This window comes from Procambarus clarkii, chromosome 87 (assembly GCF_040958095.1).
Source record: "Procambarus clarkii isolate CNS0578487 chromosome 87, FALCON_Pclarkii_2.0, whole genome shotgun sequence".
NCBI lineage: Eukaryota > Metazoa > Arthropoda > Malacostraca > Decapoda > Cambaridae > Procambarus > Procambarus clarkii.
The window spans coordinates 17,933,347-17,948,091 of NC_091236.1; the positions used below are offsets into that span (position 1 = coordinate 17,933,347).

General features: G+C 45.8%; 1 protein-coding gene across 1 annotated transcript; it reads left to right on the forward strand.

Moving 5' to 3' along the window:
• The first annotated feature begins 12,657 nt into the window (after positions 1–12,657).
• Positions 12,658–13,438, forward strand: LOC123753019 (uncharacterized). The gene is made up of 3 exons (XM_045735028.2): positions 12,658–12,825; positions 12,948–13,074; positions 13,156–13,438. Exons 1-3 carry the CDS (start codon positions 12,732–12,734, stop codon positions 13,247–13,249), a joined length of 315 nt encoding a protein of 104 aa, XP_045590984.1. The 5' UTR covers positions 12,658–12,731; the 3' UTR covers positions 13,250–13,438.
• The last annotated feature ends 1,307 nt before the right edge of the window (positions 13,439–14,745 follow it).

Below are 14,745 nucleotides of genomic sequence, written 5' to 3' on the forward strand. Positions count from 1 at the left end.
TACGCATAGCTTTTCGGGCAAGGTGTGGTAGAATGAATAACTTAGAATGAAACTTAATAGTAATTGGGCTTAGAGTATAAATTCGATTGAAAGAAAAAAATAAAAGATAAAAAAAGGAGAACATGGTAGAAAATAACCAATATACAAGTTGGTCAACAAACAGCATTGCTTAAAAATAGTAAGACATGGGTTGACATTTAGGGGTCAGGTAGGTTACATGGAGTTAATTAGGTAGTACTTAGTTTTCATCTTGAACTGGTTGAGAGAGGTACAGTATTTGACATGATTGGGGAGGTTATTCCACATTCTGGGTCCCTTGATTTGTAGAGCCTTTCTAGGTTGATTAAGTCGTACTCCTGGAATATCAAATAGGTATTTGTTTCTGGTGTGGTGCCCATGGGTTCTGTTACAACCTTCTAAGAAGCATTTGATTGACATTACAATTCAGAGTTTTAAATATATAGAGTACACATGAGAGGATGTGCAGTGACTTAAAATCTAACATATTCAGAGATTTGAGTAAGGGTACCGAGTGCTGTCTGGGGCCAGAGTTCGATATTGTTCTAATAGCAGCTTTGTGTTGGGTAATTAGAGGACGTAAATGATTTTGGGTAGTAGAACCCCAAGCACAAATACCATAGTTGAGATAAGGATATGTGACAGAGTAATAGAGGAGGGCAGGGCGAGGTAAATAATATCGGATCTTAGAAAGAATGCCAAAATTTTTAAAAACTTTAGAATGTGTCCCTGGAAATTCAGCTTGTTATCGATGAGGACACCAAGGAATTTACCATAAACTTTACAACTACTACTAATTTGATTTACTGATCTACTGATTTACTACTGATTTGTATATTGTTTATTCTTAGATTAATTTCATTTGAGGATTTATTACCAAACAAAGTATAGAAAGTTTTGTCAGTGTTAAGGGTGAGTTTGTTAGCAGTTAGCCAAAGATTGACTTTATTTAGTTCAGTATTCACAGAGACAGTTAGAGCAAGAGGGTCAGGACTGGAGAAAATGAAAGTTGTGTCATCAGGAAATAAGACTGGTTTGAGGTGTTGTGAGGCATTTGGAAGGTCATTAATGTAGATGAGAAAGAGGAGAGGGCCAAATATGCTGCCCTGAGGATCACCAATGTTTATAGGTAGTGTAGGAGAAATGGAATTATTCACAGAAACATACTGGAGCCTGTCAGAGAGGTAGGACTGAAAGTATTGCAGGGAGTGTCCTCTGACTCCATAATGATGTAATTTAGGAAGAAGGTTTTGGTGGTTGACAGTGTCAAAAGCCTTACGTAGGTTCACAAATAACGCAACAGGGAACTCATTTTTATTAAGAGCTGTATGTATCAAGTTAATCATACTAATAAGTGCATCGTTAGTGCTTTTTGGGTCTGAAACCATATTGGCAAGAGCTAAGTATATTGAGTTTGGCTAGATATGTTTTTGACAAGGTTGGCAGAATTGATATAGGTCTGTAATTGTTGACATCAGTGAGATCACTACATTTGTGGACTGGGGTTACTCTCGCTTTTTTTAGAATGTCCGCAATGGTCTGGAGTTCAAGTGATTTATTGAAGAGCAATGCAATGGCAGGAGCTAGAAATCTGTTGGTTTTTTTGTAAATTAGAGATGGTGTCTCATCAAGGGCGCCTGACTTAGTTTTAAGGGAGAAGATTAACTCATTAATATCAGAGGAATTAGCGGGAGCTAGGTACAGAGACTCTGGATAGTTACCTGTATGGTAGTCTTTAATATTAGTAAGTGAAGATGGAATATCATGAGCAAGGGATGTCCCAATGGAAGAAAAGAACCTATTGAACACAACAGCAGTGTCTGAGGCCGAAAGCACACCATCGTCATTGGATGGGAGAATTTGTTTTTAATTCAAAATCGTTTTTGATCCTAATATTTGGGAGATAGTGCTTCATGTTTTCTTAATGTTACCCTTAATTTGGGTAAATTTATTTTCGTAGTATTTTATTTTGGCTCTTCTAATTATTTTAGACAGCATTGATGAGTAAATCTTTGAAAATTCTTTCGAGACGATTCTTAACCACATAGTCTCAGGGTAGCTTAGCCATCAGCCAGACAATTAGAGTATTGTCTGCCGTAATTAACGGTCAGTGGGCCGGGTAATTGACGTGTTTCAGGAAGTCAAAGTAATTAACTTCGATCCGTGTTTGATCGACTCACACAAAGGCTCCATTGTTCCATTAACGTAACGTCATTATTTATCTGTCCGGAAGTACTGGCATTTGATTGACTCGTGGGAAGAGTAACGTCAGTTTAGAATAACGTAAACGTGGTGATTAGCGTCCTTAATCACCTGAACTGGTTTGAGTATGGAAGGCTCGGACGGAATTCATACCTTAATGTAAATTGGTGAGCCTGTGTGAAAGGTTGCGTATTTAATTGTTTAATTATTGATCTTGAGGATAGTAATTAATTACTCTAAAGGTAATCACGAGTGATTAAGATTCTCTTAGCACGTTGGACATTGTAAATCAGAGTTTACCATCGTTGAGTGATAGTAACCGATAACGTAAATTAACGTAACTAGTAAAGAGATTAATCAGCTGTATGGAAGTACAAGGATTAATGGGATTTTCTCACTGAATGCTCGACGGGTAGTGTTTGTGTAATTTCCGCGTTACTAGTGACAGTTGTAAGAGTTATTAAATTAACGTAAATGTTACTTTGTTATTAACGTAAATCAATTGTTATTGATTATTGATCGTCCGTGAGACAAAGTGTTAACGTAAAGATTAATTGTGGAAGGGTTGCTGGAGTTGCCAGTGAACCCATTAGTCATTGATGGGTCATTGACAGGCTACTGATATGATTGCATTGCAACCGCCATTGCAGGTGTAGACTTCACTGAGGCTTAGAACAGTTAGGAGGTTACTGGAGACGTGTTTCAGAACCTACTGTGTCATTTGTTGTAATTGTGATTATAGATCTGTTAGTTCTTGCTTGCTTGTTGATTCCTCTGTGTTCACGCTTATGTTCGAGTTTTTTTTTTTATTTATATTTTTACATGCAAGCATGCGATTTAAATTACAATAAAACATAAAATTAGAAACATAACAGAACAAAACAAGAAACCGCCGGCCAGAAGGACCGACAGAACAACAATTACCAAAACTGGAAAGGGTACAGGAAATGCAGGATAAAAACACAAAAGGATACAAAATAGAGAACAAAACAGAAAAAATTCAAACAAGCATGCAATGCAAGCAAAACAAGAAAATAGCAACAAGTTAAAACATTTTAGCAGTATGAAACAAAACAGAAGCGCCGGCCTGAAGGTCCGACAACAAAGCACAACAGTATGAACAAAATGAAATATAATAAAAAATACAATAAGATAGCACACCACACAACCAGCCAATAACAAACAAAAAATAAAAATAAAAACAAAAAATAAAAATGAAAAATAAAAAATAAAAAATAAAAAATAAAAAAATAAAAATAAAAAATAAATATATAAGACAAACACAACACGTAAGCATAAAATAAAACACATAGGGCACGGTAACAACACAAAATAAATACATGAAGACTAACACACACACCAAACCACCCGCCTCGCAACAAACAAAGGGAGAGTCACGGACACAAACTACCAGAAGGCAAACAAACAGCCAGAAGGGCACACAACACAAAATTAAGCACAAAAGTAGAAAATCATCAGACATACTTGCCCGGAAACACTTCCCGAGGGAATCGTACATGGAACGCCTCCCATCATAACCACTGCCAAGGGCCCTGACTATCCACCGGGGACGCCATATCATCCGGGACATTGGCAACAAACACCTGCAAACAGGGCACCCAAATGGTATCACTCCTGATCCGAGTGACAGGCACACGCTCCCTCACCAATGGAACTGCCCCACCCTGAAATTCCAGCGCCTCCTCGCAGATCGGTAACACAGCAATCCGCGTCCAGTGACCCAACGGCATCACAGACACCGGTAACACATTCCCCAAGTCCCCAACGGACGTCCTCAGAGGAGGGGGCCGGACAGAAAGCACCACCACAGGGGCACCAGCGTCCACGGGCACACCACCGGACGACTGCCGGGAAACCGAACTGCGCACATCCTTCCGCAAGGTCACCACCAGGCCATGCCCAACCCCTTCATCCCCACCATCCTTGGCAGCGGAAGCCACCACTCCCCACCGCGGAGAGGCCCCTGGTGGAGAAGAAACATCAGGCACACCCGAGACACGGACACCAATGTCAGCAGGCACATGTACTTCCGCCACCACTAACTGCGGAGCCAGCGACGCATCCGGAACCACTCCATCCACACCCGAAGACCCACAGTCACTGAATTCCCCAACATCAGCCCAGGCAGACGACGAAAGCCGGGAACGTTTGGGCACCGGCCGGAGATCGTCAGAGCCGGAAGCTGACCCAGAAACACGGGCCCCACTAGCCAGACGAACTGACGCCCGCCGCCAGGACCCGAGGCGAGGATGCAGAGCCAGGCGCAGCAGCTGAAGTCGGGTGAGCAGACGGCGATGCCTCACAGGGAGCATCAGGAAGGCCCACGGGAGCAGCAGTGACAGGAGCAGGAGTAGCATCCGACGGCACCGCAATATCCGGAGGAGGGTCAGCGACAACCGGGGGAACGTCGGGCGACGCAGGGGGAGCCTCAGCAACGAACGGGACGTTCACCTCCTCACCCCCGGAGTCCTCGTCCAGAGGGAGCGGCGGGAAATCCTCTTCCCAGAACAAGTTGACTTGAGCAACCGGAGCCACAGCGCACCCAGCAGCCTGATGCCCCAACAGGCCACAACGGAAACAGGTACGAGGCTGCCGGGCATAGTATACCCGGACGTAGTACCCCAGAAGCCGGACCGAAGATGGAATATCTGACCGCAGGCGCATCCCCAAGGTGCGAACGTTCGTCCACCTACCTGCATACCACCCAGAGGAGAGCGTGTTCACCCGCACACTGACGACCGCTCCTAACCACTGAAAGTAATGCCGAAGAAGGTCCTCGGGAAACTCCAGGGGCGCCCCATGCACACTGACATAAGTCAGTGCACCACTACGGTCCGAGATGGATACAGAGCCGGCACCACCCGGCAGCGGCAACGAACGTCTCTCGTAACGATGGAGGAAATCACGGTACTCCTCCTCCGACACGAACTTGATGACAACCCGGTGGGCAGTTACAAGCTCAGTACCGTAAATGGCCATCACAGGGATACGGAGCATGTCGCACATAACCATTTCTATAGCCGCATATCCAGCACGACCAGTGAACTCCAGGCCCACGGAGTTCACGCGCTTAACAGGAGGAAGGGGACCACCCATGGCAAGCTCGCCACGTCAACACGCAGCCAGCAGCAACAGCAGGGGGATTGGAGGGCAGAGACGTCCACACCCCCTGGTGACGAAAACAGCAAACACCCCAAACTACCAGAGGCCAGACGACACGTCTGTACCCCACGGCAGCTCCAGGTGGACTCCATATGTTCGAGTTAGTTCATTATGCAGTCCGAGGGGCTGGTGTCTAGCTGTCATTGATAGTGTCACAGGAAGGATTTCGAGTAACGTCATTGATATTTCTTTTTGTTTTGTTGTAGTAGTTAGTACTTTATTGAATAAACTAAGTTCTTATGCTCAACACTTTCTTTTCGTTACACCCCACACATTATTAATGCCCTGCAAGTGATTCTTCTCACTCGACTATTAAAATTGAGACTGATTCATGGGTTTTGGACTAAATATACGGCACCATACAACAATAAATTATTGTTGTGAGAGCCCAGGACCTACTCGCTAGATTCGCTTCGGCGAATGGCGAAGGTCGACGGCCCAAGTGGAGGGGATTTCAACTTTTTTTGAGTCTCGGCGTTTGCTCGAGCCTAGTCAATTGTTCATATCTGGTCCCAGAGTGAGGAATGAGCTGCTCACTGCACTGGTGTGCTAGCTAAGCAAGTCCTTCCTCAGGCGACCTAATTGAATATCACGACAGGAATAAAGGTTAAAGAAAATTCTAGGAAATTTTCCGAGCTCAATTCCTCAACCATTTCATTATTCCACTTATCTTCAAACTCTCACAGTAGGTACAGTTTGCACGAAGGATTTATCCGCGATGCCTGCACCAGGACAAATGTTGGGAGACGCGTTGATGTAGAAAATGATAAGAGGTTCAAAAGTGCCAGTTGCGTCGTACTGTAGATAGAGGAGCAGAGACGTATGTCAAAGGGAGGCAGTGGTCTCCCAGGACCCTGCCACCAGGGGGCAGTGGTCTCCCAGGACCCTGCCACCAGGGGGCAGTGGTCTCCCAGGACCCTGCCACCAGGGGGCAGTGGTCTCCCAGGACCTTGCCACCAGGGGGCAGTGGTCTCCCTGGACCCTGCCACCAGGGGGCAGTGGTCTCCCAGGACCCTGCCACCAGGGAGCAGTGGTCTCCCTGGACCCTGCCACCAGGGAGCAGTGGTCTCCCAGGACCCTGCCACCAGGGGGCAGTGGTCTCCCAGGACCCTGCCACCAGGGGGCAGTGGTCTCCCTGGACCCTGCCACCAGGGGGCAGTGGTCTCCCAGGACCCTGCCACCAGGGAGCAGTGGTCTCCCTGGACCCTGCCACCAGGGAGCAGTGGTCTCCCTGGACCCTGCCACCAGGGAGCAGTGGTCTCCCAGGACCCTGCCACCAGGGGGCAGTGGTCTCCCAGGACCCTGCCACCAGGGGGCAGTGGTCTCCCAGGACCCTGCCACCAGGGGGCAGTGGTCTCCCTGGACCCTGCCACCAGGGGGCAGTGGTCTCCCAGGACCCTGCCACCAGGGAGCAGTGGTCTCCCTGGACCCTGCCACCAGGGAGCAGTGGTCTCCCTGGACCCTGCCACCAGGGAGCAGTGGTCTCCCAGGACCCTGCCACCAGGGGGCAGTGGTCTCCCAGGACCCTGCCACCAGGGAGCAGTGGTCTCCCTGGACCCTGCCACCAGGGGGCAGTGGTCTCCCAGGACCCTGCCACCAGGGGGCAGTGGTCTCCCTGGACCCTGCCACCAGGGAGCAGTGGTCTCCCAGGACCCTGCCACCAGGAGGCAGTGATCTCCCAGGACCCTGCCACCAGGGGGCAGTGGTCTCCCTGGACCCTGCCACCAGGGAGCACTGGTCTCCCTGGACCCTGCCACCAGGGGGCAGTGGTCTCCCAGGACCCTGCCACCAGGAGGCAGTGGTCTCCCAGGACCCTGCCACCAGTCGGGAGTGGTCTCCCAGGACTCTGCCACCAGTCGGGAGTGGTCTCCCAGGACCCTGCCACCAGGTGGTAGTGGTCTCCTAGGACCCTCCCAAGCTGGTCATTCCGTCACCAACCTCAGCCAATCACCGACACCCCGTTCTGTGGCTCAGAGCTGTCAAGGCTGTTGTAAGTTATCACTCAGGCTATAGTGTCACTGTCAAAATTGTCAAAATCATGTACCACCGCGGTACATCAATAGCCACCGCTATCCTTCAGTGCCGAGCTGATGCATAAATTAGATCTTTAGTAGATTATGCTGCACCTCTGCTTGCTTTAGTGCCTGAAAGAAAGCTTGGAGGGTTTGAACAATTGAAGAACGGAACGTTGAGTAATGTGCCCTCGTAATACTAAGATACTTGACGTGAGAAAGGAACTTAATATTCCGACCGTCGTTGATCGTGTTTCTCAAATTAGCTGTCAAATTGGTAGAAAAATGCTTAGGCTAACTCATCCTAACCCTTGCACAGAAACCCTCCAGAATTTCTTTATTGAAGGTCAACATTGTTCAAAATTAATAACTAAAACTGTAACTGAACTCAGAAGGTATCAGATATATAATTTGTACCAAGAGGGACAGTAACGGCACTTTCCTGCACCGTGGGAGATTACACCCTTTCCAATTTTAATCCCTCCCTTTCCACCCAAGAAGCAAATTAGACATAAGCCAAAGCATCGTCTTGAAGCAAAGTTCAACGCCTTAAGCCATATTGATGCTCTGTCCACAGAGCATTCTCTCTCTCTCTCTCTCTCAAACTATATACACTGATCCCTACACCGCCCCACGGGTGCAGCTGGAAGTACAGTTGTCCTGACATTGGGAGATAGCTTATATTTTGAGTGGGGAGTCCGTATAAACAACTGGGCCCCTACCCTTCAGACCGAACTATTTGCCTTGCTTCTTTCATTGAAATGTGTACAGGTTTTCGAACTTGATACAGTAATTGTAAGTGATTCTTTATCATCCTTAATTAAACTCAACTCTTTAAGACATAACTGTAATATGCTCGTGTCTGAAGCTAGACACAAATACAGCAAAATTATTAATGATGGTAACAGAGTTCCTTTCATGTGGATTCCATCTCATGTTGATCTTCGAATGCATGATAGATCTGATGAGTTAGCCAAAGAATCTGTCTTTAAGACGAAATTTAGTATAACCTTGGATTGTCTCTAAACAGTCTGAGAGCAATAGTACACCAAGAACTTAAACAAAATCTTGTAGATCTGAGGCAAAGTGAAATTGACACCAGTAAGTAAGTAAGTAATTATCAAAAGAAGGCACCAAACCGGGAAGGCTATGTAGCACCATCAAATACGCAAAATAATCAGAGGGCGCTAAATATCACCAAGGATGCCAATACGAGAACAAAAACGCATAAGGCGAACGATATCAAAAGTATCCGAGTCACCAAGAATTCCATCGAGGGACAGGTGACCGCGAGGGGCGGTCGGAAAGCAAGACACGCTCGTCCTGGAAGTCAGGACATTCAAGAAGGACATGCACGACCGTAAGAGGGACAATGCAACTAGGACAATAAGGAGCAGGGCGGCGCTCCATCAAGTGACCATGGGTTAAGCGAGTATGGCCAATACGCAACCTCGCCAGAGCTGTTTCCCACCGCCGGTTACGGTGGAAGGAGGACTGCCACGAGGAAACACAACATTTAAGAGTACGTAGCTTGTTACCAGTAACAGACAACCAAGAAGCCTGCCAACGGGTAGGGACTGAGGAATGGATAACCGGATAAAAGTCGGAATACGGAATGCCCTTACGAGAGATGGGACAAGAGCGGACAGCTTCCTTGGCGGCAGCATCCGCACGCTCATTTAAAGACACACCAATATGGCTGGGAACCCAACAAAACTCAACCGACTTAAATTTACTGTGAACGAGAAACAGCCAATGCTGGATCTCGACAACCACTGGATGAACCGGATTAAAGGACCCGAGAGCCATGAGGGCACTACGAGAGTCAACAACAACTACAAAGGAAGACTGACAACGAGAAAGCAGGAGACGAAGAGCATAGAGAATAGCATAAAGTTCCGCTGTAAAGACGCTAGTCTCCGGAGGCAAGCGACACATATAAGTGCGATCAGGAAAAACAACAGAGTAGCCAACACCGTCCGCTGACTTAGACCCATCGGTGAAGACAGAAACGGAGCGGGAGTGAGAAGAAAAGTGCTCGAGGAAAAGGCGTTTTAGAACCGTAGGAGGGGTAAAAGCTTTAGTGAGACGGGTCAAGGATGTACAAACCTGCGGAAGAGGGACCCTCCACGGGGGCAAAGAAGGAACAACACGAGGAGAAACATCAGAAATACGAACGGAAAGAGAATCCTGCAGGCGAGATAACCGGACAGAAAGAGGGAGGTGGTGAAGAGGAACAGGAACCGTAGGAGGGGTAAAAGTTAAAGCACGACAGAGGCGAGAGGAAGGATGTTGCAAGGACCGCGCAAGATAGTGAAGACAGTAGCGATCACGGCGGTCCTGGAGAGTCAGGAAGCCAGTGTCAACATACAAGCTAAGGACGGGAGTCGAACGAAAGGCACCAGAACTGAGGCGCAACCCAGTATGGTGCAAAGCATCAAGACGGCGAAGAGTAGAAGGAGAAGCAGACGAGTAAGCAGGGCAACCATAATCGAGCTTAGACAGGACGAGAGAGGAATGTAAAGCAAGGAGAGTGCGCCTATCTGCCCCCCAAGAAGTATGGGACAAGACCCGAAGGAGGGTAAGGGCCTTAGAGCACTCAACACGGAGGTAAGAGATATGGGGAGACCAAGACAAACGAGTGTCAAGGAATAACCCCAAAAGCTTCGCGGAATCTTTGTATTCAAGGGGACGACCATAAAGTGACAAAGAGGGACGAAGAACAACCCGTTTCCGCGTAAAAGTCATGGCACAAGTCTTAGAAGTAGAGAACTTGAAGCCATGATCAGTGGCCCAAGACGACACGGCATCAATTGCAAGTTGAAGCCGGCGTTGAAGGAGAGGCGAATCATCACCCTGACAACAAAGGGTAAGATCATCGACATAGAGAGCGGAGAAGACACCAGAAGGAAGAGAGGAAAGAAGACCATTGAGGGCAACCAGAAAAAGAGTAGTGCTCAGAACACTACCCTGGGGCACACCTTCGTATTGCTGAAAAGAGGGAGAGAGAGCGGTACCAAGGCGCACCCGAAAGGAACGACGAGAGAGGAAGCCGCGGAGAAAGAGAGGGAGATGACCACGAAGGCCAAAAGAATGAAGTTGAGATAGGATATGATAACGCCAAGTGGTGTCGTAAGCCTTTTCCAGGTCAAAAAGGACGGCAACAACGGAGGTCTTCGCAGCAAAAGCAGTACGAATATAGACCTCCAAGTTCACCAGGACATCTGTCGTGCTGCGGCACTTGCGGAAACCAAATTGAGAAGGGGAGAGGAGGTGATGGTGTTCCAGGAACCACATCAGACGAACGTTAACCATACGTTCAAAGAGTTTGCAGACACAACTTGTGAGAGCAATAGGGCGAAAGTCCTTAGGGGAAGTACCCAGAGACCCCGGTTTGCGAACAGGGAGCTCAACGGCATCGAGCCAGTCCTCAGGGACTGACGACGACTCCCAGATCCGATTATACAGACTCAGTAAATACTGAGACGTGCTCGGAGGGAGATGGCGAAGCATCTCATAATGAATACCATCGGAGCCCGCCGCCGTAGAACCGCAGAGGGCCAGGGCAGAACGAAGTTCAGAGAGAGAGAAGGGATCATTATAGGGAAGCTGAAGATGAGTGCAGAAATCTAAAGGACGAGACTCAAGGACAGGTTTACGAAGAACGAAAGATTGGGGAAGATGAAGACCAGAGCTAACAGAAGAAAAGTGGGAACCCAGTTCGGAAGCGACCTGCAACGGGTCCGCCACAAGAGTATCATGGAGGTGAAGGACCGGTGAAACATCGGGAACGAACTTACCCGCTATCTTGCGGATACGCTTCCAGATCTGGGCCAGAGGGGTTTCGGACGTAATTGTTGAGACATAAGATGCCCAACATTCACGTTTAGCCGTACGGATGGCCCTACGGGCCACCGCACTCGCTCTCCGAAAGAAAAGAAAAGAATCGGTCGTCTGCCTACGGCGGTGCCTCTTCCAGGCTGCACGCTTACAGCGGACAGCCCGAGCACAGTCCGCATTCCACCAGGGAACGCACTTCCGTGGACCCCGAGAGGAAGAGCGAGGAATAGAGCGGAGGGCAGCGTTGAAGACAGCGTCATGAAAAAGGAGGAGAGCGCGAGAGAGAGGCAGAAGGGAGAGGTCAGAGAGAGCAGCACTGAGGGTAAATAGGGTCCAGTCTGCCTTAGCAAACTGCCACCTAGGAAAAGAGAGGGAAGGGCGAAAAGAGAAAAAGGAAACAAGGATGGGGAAATGATCACTTCCATGGAGGTCATCAAGAACCTGCCACGTGAAATCTAATTGACACCAGTAATTCCATCTATCATCATATTATCATGCAAGAAGAGCCACACATCTATGGTTCATCCAATAAAATCAGAGGACTCCTAGATGTTACTACTGCTCGGCAATAAGTATCTGGTAATTCGCCTTAATTCAAGAGATGTGTAATTATTTCATTCAAAATTATCTGCTATCAGAAATATCTCCAGTTTGCTAACTGTAGGCAGTAACTAAGTGATTGTAACCTATCCACCGCTGCCCACTGGATGGGAATTAACTCTGTTGCATTTATTACAGTTCCAATTATAACGTAAAAATTTTAAATTTATTATTTTCTTTTTGTAATTTATAAATGTGTTTTGTCTCATTTAGTTTTAAGAGTTACTCTACTGAGTTTATCTAATGTTTACCAATTTGTTTCCACATTATGCCCGAAACGCTCTGCATATTAGTGGCTTTAGGCAATATTGTTGTCTTACCTAGGAGTTCTCCACAGTTCTTGTATCCTATTTATATTAGTATGTTTGTCTAAATACATAAATATTATTATTTAATTAAACTGTGATTTGGTTCCGAGATCATTATGTTATATCATATCAGATCTTATGTTATATCATAATATATGAGAGTTTAGTTATCGTACAGTAGACAAACCACTGAACCCAACATGTGACGTTATCATTAGCCAGTTATATAATCTTGTTACCCCTCATACACCAGATACAACAGCACACTATATAGATATATCACCATCATACTGTATAGAATATATGTCACTATACACCACACTAAATATAACAATATAGAATGCTGTTATCATAGGTGGATTTTTTCTCTCATGTTGAAGCCAAGACCTAAGTAACTAGCTTACAGTAGTGGCTGGAGGGTGTTAGCGCGTGGGAGGGGGAAGGGGAGGAGGGTGTACCACTGGGCGCGAGGTTATATAAGCCAGCATGGTGAACCTGGCGGACAGTAGTCGCAGAAGGTGCTGGATAGAGGGTCGTGCTTCCCTTATACAGCGTTATTGCTGCAGTTATGGCGGCGAAGTTGATGTTCTTGGTTGTTCTACTGACACCTGTAGGCAGTAGTCTGGCAGCGGTCTCTCTCGCCGAAGCTGAACTTGATCCAAGTAAGAATGTAACGAGGTCATCACGGTGTCGCCTGTTAAAATTGGGCTCTACATTTGTATAGTTAATGTGACGGGTTACACCTAAATATTACTTCGCTCTGAGATGAGATTCAAATTTTCAGGTAACCCAGATCGGTGTACGTATAAGGGCGTGGGATATTCCTTCAAGGAAGAAAAGAGTATTCCTCGACGTTGTGAAGTAGGAAAGTGTATATCTTCCGGTGGTAAAACATACGTACAATTTGCATCGTAAGTAAGCCAGTTTCTCGCATATATGGACTAAAAACTAACTTTTAAAGTAAACTGCTATTTATACTTGCTCGTACTTAGGTGCGGTGTGATAGGGGTACAAAATGGATGCCGCCTGAGCAAAGAAGACTTGACCAAACGTTACCCTGCCTGCTGCCCTCGTCAGATATGCTGATGACTACTTCTTGTTGACTGCCTGCTGTTTGTACTTTATCATAAGCTTGCTTCCTCCACCCCTTGTGTATTTACTCTACAATCCTATAGTCCTAATTTTTAGTATAGATTATCTTTAAGAATTCCTCAATGTAGTCTAGGTGTTAAGCGCTGGAGGTGACTTGTTAAAATATTAAAGAAATTAATGCAATTTATTACTTTCCATATACCTATAATAAGGATAAAACGGTGTCGGAACCATTTTAAGCTCAAATTTAGACATTTTTAGACTGTAAGTCTTTAACATCTAACTTCTCTCCCCAGCAACTCCACTTTAGAACACCCTCTGTCCCCCCCCCCCCCAATTCTTTACCAAGGTTTAACTATCTTGGTTTGAAAATTCAAAGCATTGGTGTTCCCCTACAGCCCTTTGATCAGGCCTTTAGTTGGATTGATCAGCCAGGTTGTTCGTTGCGGCTGCTCTCAACCTGGTAAGAGATTGGTTTGAAAAGTGTAGTGGTTTTTATTTATTATTATTATTAGCATAACTTGTAAAGTTTTGGCTAAGGACTTTAGGCTTAGAATATTGTGCACATCTTGCTATGGCGTATAGTTTTTATGCAGGTTTGGAACCGGTACTTGTAAAAAAAATTATTGTGCAAAATTATTAATACCTTCTGCCTGTGCTTTAGGGAAGATTTAAAACTTTTAAGCGGTTACACTAATTTTAGTTTTGGTCATGTTCTAGTAGTAAACATCTTGTATGCTTTCAATGTTCGTTTCTCTTGCTTCCAATGGCGCTGTAAGCATGTTAAAATATTTCACCCCTAGAGTATTAATTTAATGTCGCAACTAGTATGCCTTTTGTAACGGTCTAGTTATCCAACTTGCCCTATATCTTGCAGGTTTGACAACTGGATTATCTTTTGAATGAAAGGTGTATAGGATTGAGGGTAATAATATCGGTGTACTGTCTTGCTAAGCTAACGCAGTTTCGAGTAGACACTAAATGATTTTTATTCATTAAAATGTGTTCAGCCATGACTACAAAACCTTCTTGCCTTCTTTTTTATAGTGTAGTTTTACAAAGTTTGTGTAGCTAATTTTTATATTTACACCTTTACATAGGACACTAGCTGGCACTTACTCCTATGAGTTATTGTGACCCATTTCGAAGTTCCGTTTAAAAAGAGATTGAAGGTTTGCCGTCCTATTGTCTACTTGTGAAATTCAAAGTGCAATCTGTAAGAGATGCTGTAATTTGCATAGTATTTCTGCTTTTGATTTTTCACTAGAAAAATTTGATTTTACTAGTATTGTCCATACATATTAAAGCCTTCTACAAAGAACATAAAGTTAGGATTGGCACTGCAGATCTGTTTTCAAAACATCATTAGATTGTCATTACAGATGAGTATGCAGAGGCTTGATATTTAACATGTTTAAAGATTTGCATACAAGAGCAGAGTAGTGTTTGAGACAAATTTGTCCTGATTGTCATTGAGTAATTAAGGGTGG

Excerpts from the sequence above, each read along its gene's own strand:
- LOC123753019 (XM_045735028.2), top strand. The coding sequence starts at position 12,732 with ATGGCGGCGAAGTTGATGTTCTTGGTTGTTCTACTGACACCTGTAGGC. Across the intron at positions 12,826-12,947 it reads CGAAGCTGAACTTGATCCAA|GTAACCCAGATCGGTGTACG; the intron begins GTAAGAATGTAA and ends TCAAATTTTCAG. Across the intron at positions 13,075-13,155 it reads ACATACGTACAATTTGCATC|GTGCGGTGTGATAGGGGTAC; the intron begins GTAAGTAAGCCA and ends GCTCGTACTTAG.